Below are 8,247 nucleotides of genomic sequence, written 5' to 3'. Positions count from 1 at the left end.
TTATATCTGTTTTATTACTTTGAGGTTGTCCTCTGGGAAATCACTCTTTGATTATATGAATCCTGTTTTTATATCCGGTTAATTATATATGTTACTGCCGTCGAAAGGATTTAGGTTTGGAATGTTTGTTTATTTGTTGTTTAACTCCCTTTCGAGAATTTTTCACTCTTATGGAGACGCCACTACTTGCCGGTGGAGAGCTGCAAATTTTGACCTATGCTCGGCACTCAGGGCCATTGAGCAGTGAGGGATCTTTTTTGTGCCAGCACCTCATGCGACTCGGGACCTCAGTTTATACGGTCTCAAAGTCCCACAGTGGTATTCGAACCCGCGACGTAAGGATGAATTTAACTCCTTACTCTACGACTCTAGAGCAGACGCTCTTACCACTGCGCCACGCAGGCGACTAGGTTTGGAATGTGTATTTTCAGACATTGCCCCGGTCAAAACCAACACACACGTATACGCACATTTTCTTAAGAACTTCAGATCTTATTTATTATATTAATTTAAACGACAGGTAGGGGATGTTTACTCCTCCCAGTCACTTGATCCCACTTCTGGAATGTCCAGGGGTCAGTTTCTTATGCCCTGTTCACAGATTTGTATTCTTTGTACTTTTTCCTAAGATCGATAACTATTCGTTATCTTCAGTTTCTAGTATTATGTTGAATATATACATCTGGCCTCAGGACCATAACATGAGAACTCTAGATTTTCAGAATCGGTTTATATTTGGTCTTTGGGTCTGCATTGGCAAAGATATATATATATATGACGTCACAGTAAGAATATTGATTTTGTATTTATGTGTAACTAAGCAATATTTTGTCAAACTCCTGAAGATTGAAAATGAAACCGGTAGAGTTTATTTCGGTGTTGTGATTTTTTTTGATATATATATATATATATATATATATATATATATATATATATATATATATATATATATATATATATATATATATATATATATATATATATATATATATATATATATATACTCAGGTCATCTTATTAGCAATTATAACACCTGTTTAGTTTAAAACTCGAGATTTTTTATGCAGTACTTAAGTATTTGTATAAACATGTAACGAGTGTCCCTCCCTTGCGAAGGGGGGAGGGTAGGTGGTAGGTAGGTATTTTATACTTGTTAAGACGTTTATGACATTTCCTGCTTAGGCACAGCCTATTGCATAATCGTCTACCTGTCTTCCTATTAACAATAAACGTCTATGGCGGGCCTCTTGTCCTAGATAGATAGGAAACCTCGTGTGGTCAAGTTTGTTTATACATGTCGGATCTTTTGTGCGTATACAAATATAAATAGACCTAATTATAAACGATGGCAGCCATTTTTAGGAAAACTGTTTATCCATTGCTTGCAAAAGAAGGTAGTTTTCTATAACTTTTTTAGTTTTCATTTCACAAATCGATGTTTTAGGGAGAATGAATATAATTTTAAAGCTAGTTTTAGGCTTAATTAATATGTCACGAAAACATGCACATTCAGGAATAACTGAAAAATTAAAATTAGAATATTGCTTCATATATGCAATAGCAAAAAAAAAAAAAAAAAATGGTATGTTGTATGTAGTAAAATGGTATGTTGTACGTAATTGAAGACGAAACGCATTTTTTCTAGGTCATCTAGAATATGATTTATCTACGGTATAATATGATGATTTTTACAGATAAAGATAACTCTAAATAATGATGATAATGATGATGTCATACACGAATTTTACTGTTCTTTACCCAGAAATGTTCAATTAAATTGAATTAATTTAAAATTAGAGTTTGCAACAGCCTCATGGGGTTTGTATTCAACTTTTCATTCGAATGGTAGTAAGCTATAAGAATGGTATGTTTAAGACATGAGAATATTTTGTAGGAAAATATTACGTGGTTCACACAACTCATTATGTTGTTTGCACGTATAATTTTCTCTCTTTCTTTTTTCCTTAACAAATTATATTATGGTTGGTAGATATGCTTTTCATATCCAGATTTGAAGAGTGAATTAACGTTATTTTAAGATAAGCAGGGAACACGATATTAAGAAACGAAAATAACATATAAACAAAGAAGTTTTTCTGTTCTCTCGTATCTACTTAGTATATATGTTGTTTTTTTTAAATTATCTACAGGGGAACATGTCTCATTACAGATAATGAGCTTCATTTTATTTATTCTTCAAAATGTCAGAAAAATGTTGTAGACATATGTAAATAGATCTGTTGCTGTTGTTGAAACTTTTAACCGTTTTCAGTACGCGTAATTAACTGTTTATAGTAAAAAGTGTAAAATCAATTTGTGCTTTTAACTTTTGAGGACACACATCACTAATATTCCTGGAATCCAATAAGAAATTTAGTGCAATAATTCCAAGTAAATGCATAGCACTGTCGTCTCAGGCATTTACGGTCTGTGTATATATGCATGCATAGTGGACTAAGTTTTAACAACACTTGAAAACTAAAACAAAAATCTATCTTGACTCCGCAGCACAAACGCCATGTTACGCCAAATTTTCAAAGGGTGTTCGACGCGACTCCTTAGTAGAACCGACTAGACCAAGAATGGTCACCGAAATCCCTGGACCAGAGTCCTTGAACCAGCTGCACCAACTAGACCAAATTCAGGTGTGTAGAGACCTACACTGGATCATTGAACTCATTAACATCAAAAATAGATACGAGTATTTAATTTAACCGAATGCTGAAACCGAACAAACGGTAGATTAAAAACTCAAAAAGTTTAAAATACAAAAATAGTTTTTGGAAATTTGAATTTTGAATATTTAAGGTAAAAATATAAAGATGTCATTTTGACGAAAAGGTAAATTTTACTGGACGATCAAGCTTTTATGTGGGATGAAATCTGTTTGTAATCCCTTTCATACCAGATTGTATAAATTCTTTTTAAATGCTGCTGTCCTTGTTCTGGCACGCCTTGTTTTGTTTCCTTTTATGGCTTGTCGAGATCATCATTATATTTCAATTAACATAATATAAATTTTACAACTTTAATAATTACCCAAATTTTGCCTCCTCTCCACAGTGTATGTTTGTACATTTATATGAGAATAAAATCATTGTCATTGAGAAGAAAATTGTACAATCATGCATGACAAGTATTCATCTCTTCGAAAATTTAATATATGCAAAGTCAAGGGCCATGTCACCTATTAATGAAAACCTGATCTATGAGTGAGTTGACAAAAAAACTTTACTTGATAGAACACAGATGCGGTAGCGTTTTTCGCAGACTACGATAAAAGTTGTGGAAATTACATCGTGGACGCAGACGATAATGTGATGCTGGACTTGTTCACCCAAATGGCGTCCATTCCTATTGGTAAATATTATAAATATGGAAATATTATAAATATGAAAATTCATACTAAACTTACTTGAATAACAACCAAATAAAACTACTATGCTTTTAACACTATTTTCTGCACCAGAATTGTTTTTCTTTAGGATATAATCACCCGAAACTGACAGAGGCGATAAGCAAAAAGGAAAACTGGGTACATACATTAATACTCTCTCTCTCTCTCTCTCGCATCATTGGCATTCTAATAATTAATTAAACGAAATGAAATTGTGTAAGTTCTCACCCTGAAGACAAGTTAGCATACTCCAATTCTCAGTTTTATCTTATGCTACAATTATTATAACAATTCAAAATCTTGCATTACAATAGTTATTAAATAGTTGACCACTATTCCAGATATGACTCTCATAAATGTAAAAGAGAACAAAATCGTCGTCAATGAGCGCTAACTTAATATGCATTCAAAAATTTCACTATTTACATGTACTTGAGTATGCACTTGAAACAATTTTATCACACGTGATCCTTGATGTACCTGGTACTAAATGATATTGGTTTCCTGTAGAGTACTTTCATCAATCGACCTTCACTGGGAATTTTCCCCCCAGACAACTGGAACCAACTCCTCAAAGAGGATCTCTTATCGGTAGGTGTTTGTAATCTTATGTTAACTTTGAAATGAATCTATCTAAGATGGATCCATAAGATGGTACATGTAAATAAAATTTTTGCTCGTTAAAGATTCTTGCTACTTTTTATTCATTAAATTCTGGCTATATTTCCACACAAAAGATATCGAATTAAAACTGAAGTTTGTTTAACTGTAGGTTGCCCCTTTGGGTATGAAACAAGTCCAGACCATGTCTTGTGGTTCCTGTACAATAGAAAACGGACTAAAGGCCATGTTTATAGCCCACGAGGTATGCTCGGTTACTAAAAATATAACTAAAATCGAGTGATTGGTCCTTTAGACATACAATATTTTAAATTTCATAACAATCTCTCATGCAACTTTTCTTTTGACAACTTTCAGATTCGTACTCTTACACAAATTCCATATGACACTATATTTAGATGATTTTGAGCCATGGAAATGGTAGTGTTTGATTAGTTTCCTTTTTTTCTGCAGAGAAGAAGGAGAGGCGGGGCGCCACCAACACCGGAAGAAATGTCCTCTTGTATGTGTAACTTGCCACCAGGTAGCGCTGATATCACCATTCTGTCCTTTACAGGAGCATCACACGGCTGGACACTGGGTATATTCTATTGCATCTTTTCATCCCAGCTTATTTATTTCTCGTTGTCGTCTATTCACTCTGTCTTATTCATCGAGAAATCAATTGTAAGTTTGTAACCAAATTCAAATAAAGGGGCATACGATTTCTCATATGATTTCTTTCGTTTGAGGAACGAATTAGACAGAAATCATTTTCTTCTTGGTGTTATAATAAATTACTTGCTCGGAATTACAAGGTTTTCATTCGAATACCTGGTTAATATTACGTGGTTCCTTAGAACCTGTTAAATGCCAGTTTAGGACGACTCGTAGAGCAGGATAAATTTTTTAAATTTTATCTATATTTATTCAATCCAACATTACGATATACATGTATATAATTATGGATTATTCATATTTTACATATGTTATACGTACATTGTACAGTAAAGCTGCTACGTGTCGTTGCTATGTCCAAATAGTGTGTTGTTGTTTATTGTACTTTCATTTGAAAGTAATGAATGGATTTAAAGTAGAAAAATAGAATGTCTCGCCAGCCCCCTTTTAAATTGAGAAAATTAATAAATAGTAAAAATTGTTACCTAGAGTGAAAGGAATGTTAAAGATTTTGAAGGTTGTTTAAAATGATTAATCACAAAATAATTTGCTTTCATAAAGAGTGAAGAAATATTTTACTATTGCACTAAGATTCCCTGAGTATCTTCTATTCGTGTTTATCATCATTTGGCGGTTACAGGTGCGCTTGCGGCAAGTCACGCTAACTGGATGCAGAAGTTGGATCTGAGAACCATGAAGTGGCCAGTGGCGACTTTTCCCTCACTGAAATATCCTCTGGAGGAATACGAGACGGAAAACAGAATGGAAGAGGAGCGTTCATTGAGTGAGGTCAAACTTTAAGGCCCTCTCTTTCTGTCTTATAAACATGTATGTTGGCCACCGTTTTTTTTATTCCCCTCACACAAAATTGGAAGGGATACGGTAAAGCGCTTTTGTGTGTGTGGGTGAGTGAGTGAGTGCGTGCGTAACGGAAGTAATAATTTATATCGGGATCAATGTGCTCTTTTCCGAGGGATGCCCTGCCTTGCGAAACCATTGTACTTGTAACGACCCTCCCTCCATCAATACATAGTGACATCATTTCTATATGTTTATATTGACCCCTACATTTTCCCGGGGGTGGGGGGTTAAGGTTTGAGGCACCTTCTGTCTCGGTCGGAATACTAGTACTTTCGTAGCGATCAGAACTGAAGGAAACCGTAATAAATCCAGGGTTTCTGATAAATACGTTATTTACCTCACGTTTTTAAGATGTAATAAAATTGTTTTATCAACAATCACAACTACAGTGTATTGCCTACGCAAGTAAGGGAAATGATCAGTCAATAACGTTAACATTTGATAGAAATATTTATTTTTGCTCATCTATAGCAAAATACGTTTTTTCCCAAACTCCTGATGAATTGATTGAACAGACTAAAGGTGAAATGAAGCTGACTTTGTTTGGCAGGTAGCAGATAAAATAGAGCAGTACAAGAAAAATGGCCGCCCTGTTGCCGGGTGTTGTATAGAACCTGTGCAGTCAGCAGGGGGAGATAACCACGCCAGCCCGTGGTTTTTCCGGGAACTCCAGAAAATTTGTAAACATGTATGACCAAAACTATATGATTCGTGATTGTAAAATTTATATCCCGAGTCTTAATTGGCCATTTAAAGGAAATTTTTGTTTATCCAGACTTTATCATAATTAACATAAATTTGTTTATGACACTTTCTATTAATTTTTTTTATTGGTTTTACCAGAATAGTGTAGCTTTGTTGATGGACGAAATCCAGACAGGGTGTGGATCGACAGGAAAGTTTTGGGCTCACGAACATTTTGAATTACCCGAGCCCCCGGACCTCATGGCCTTTGGTAAAAAGATGCTTGCGGGAGGGTTTTATTACCGGGAGGAAATGAGGCCACTGGAGGTAACTAAGGAATAGATATTTCATTTAGAAATCGGAGATTAATTTTGGTGAAGCATACACATCGAGGCAGCATAAAATCCACTGGGATTTTTTTTTTAAAAGTGTTGAGGTATACGTGTGCAAAAGTAAGTGTTGGTAGCCTTCAAACAGCAGAATTTTGCAGATCATAAAGGACAACAGTGTATAGAATAAACCATATCACTTGAATGTGCTTTTCATATATTTCTTTGCAGCCTTTTAGAATTTTCAACACTTGGGTAGGTGACTCCTCTAAGATTGTGTTGTTGAGGGCTGTTTTAGACATGATCAAGGAGGATAACCTGCTAGCTCTCGTGTCTGACACGGGGACACACCTCCTTAAGGGACTAAGGGATATTGAAGTAAGGATAAAAAGTTCAAATATTGAAGTGTCACTGCTGAAAAGTGGCAGATTTTCAGGCATTTTTTGTTTTAAAGGAAAATATCATCTATACAGGCATTTAAGTTTACATGGGTAACATATCAGTAATTACAATGTATACAAGTCATTTAATTATTATAGCAGCCTATAGTGAAATTTAATTTTCTTTTCTGACTTGTATGGTATAATGGAAAGTTGTTTTTTTCCAGCGAAAATATCCTTGCTACATCAGTAATGCCCGTGGCCTTGGAACACTGTGTGCTTTGGATTTTCCAAACAATACTGAAAGAGATAAAATTATTCATGGTCTACGAAATAGGGGTAAATAGTTACATATAAAACGTAAGCTAAATTATTTGTCTTATATTGACATCTGAAAGTCAAAAGAGCTCAGTTTGGAACCCCTAACCCCCCAATACATACTCCTATATTATGTGGTTTCAGTATATTCAGTGTATAGAATGATCTTTTTTAATTGCAGCTGCATGTTTTCAAAATGCAGTTTTAAAGGAATTTTTTCAAAAATTTTTTTCATAAATTTGGATCTCTAAAATATTTATATATGTGTACAAATTATCTTTTTTTCCATTAAATAAATGCAGGTGTAAACACCGGCCCCAGTGGGGACAGGTCCATCAGACTTCGACCTTCCTTGACCTTTACAAAGAGCCATGCTGACATTTTCTTGGAGATATTTGAATCAACAATAGAAAACAAAATGGCATGATTAAAAATATTCCCTTGATCGGTTTACTCAAAGCAACTTTTTGGTCGAAAGTCTATAATACAGATGCCCTCAGACTATGCAAAGTGTCAAAGTGCAATAAATATGTTATATAAAGGAAAGGATGATTGCCGCATAAGAATTATTTTAAAAGTATATGCTATGGCAGCTTTTCAGATAGGAACGAATATTCAATAAAACAAATTTAAGCTCGTTTTCGTTTTTCTTCTATTTATTGAAGATTATATCAAGGAAGCCATTCTTTTTGACCGGACCCCGGTCAAGAGGGAATATGCTTACTCCTCCCAGATCCTGAACCCACCCCTGGAATTTCCGAGGGTCCGTGTTTATGCCCTGTTCACGTATTTGTATTGTTTGTTGATTTTTTTGAGATCGATTGTTATCTCCATCTTTTTCATCATAAAGGCTTAAGCTAGAGTCTATAATTCTCAGAACAATATGGAGATTAAGGTAATTGTTACTGTCAGTCAAAGAACCGTTTGTAACCGACTACACATCACCATATTTCTCAGTAGTTCAGGGGGTCGTTTTACAAAATAACTTACGACTAAGACC

At 34.6% G+C, this 8,247-nt stretch overlaps 1 protein-coding gene across 1 annotated transcript; it reads left to right on the top strand.

Annotated features, from left to right (window-relative positions):
* Positions 1 to 2,508: 2,508 nt before the first annotated feature.
* LOC133203563 (4-aminobutyrate aminotransferase, mitochondrial-like) lies at positions 2,509 to 7,743 on the top strand. Its single transcript, XM_061339333.1, has 12 exons — positions 2,509 to 2,645; positions 3,243 to 3,360; positions 3,486 to 3,535; positions 3,908 to 3,988; positions 4,170 to 4,262; positions 4,472 to 4,598; positions 5,316 to 5,464; positions 6,087 to 6,224; positions 6,380 to 6,547; positions 6,781 to 6,927; positions 7,157 to 7,268; positions 7,550 to 7,743. The coding sequence occupies exons 1-12, from the start codon at positions 2,583 to 2,585 to the stop codon at positions 7,672 to 7,674; spliced, it is 1,371 nt and encodes a 456-aa protein (XP_061195317.1). The 5' UTR covers positions 2,509 to 2,582; the 3' UTR covers positions 7,675 to 7,743.
* Positions 7,744 to 8,247: the final 504 nt, after the last annotated feature.

The sequence above is a fragment of the Saccostrea echinata genome, unplaced genomic scaffold (assembly GCF_033153115.1).
Source record: "Saccostrea echinata isolate AGI-Se365-2 ecotype Australia unplaced genomic scaffold, CSIRO_AGI_Sech_v1 ptg000051l, whole genome shotgun sequence".
Lineage (NCBI taxonomy): Eukaryota > Metazoa > Mollusca > Bivalvia > Ostreida > Ostreidae > Saccostrea > Saccostrea echinata.
Note: the sequence above shows the minus strand (reverse complement) of the source record. Positions and strands in the feature narration are given on the sequence as shown.

What these genes read in the sequence shown, in the direction of transcription:
- LOC133203563 (XM_061339333.1), top strand. Translation starts at nt 2,583, where the DNA reads ATGGTCACCGAAATCCCTGGACCAGAGTCCTTGAACCAGCTGCACCAA. An exon ending in AATGGCGTCCATTCCTATTG is followed by an intron (nt 3,361 to 3,485) that starts GTAAATATTATA and finishes GTTTTTCTTTAG; the next exon opens with GATATAATCACCCGAAACTG. An exon ending in TAAGCAAAAAGGAAAACTGG is followed by an intron (nt 3,536 to 3,907) that starts GTACATACATTA and finishes GGTTTCCTGTAG; the next exon opens with AGTACTTTCATCAATCGACC.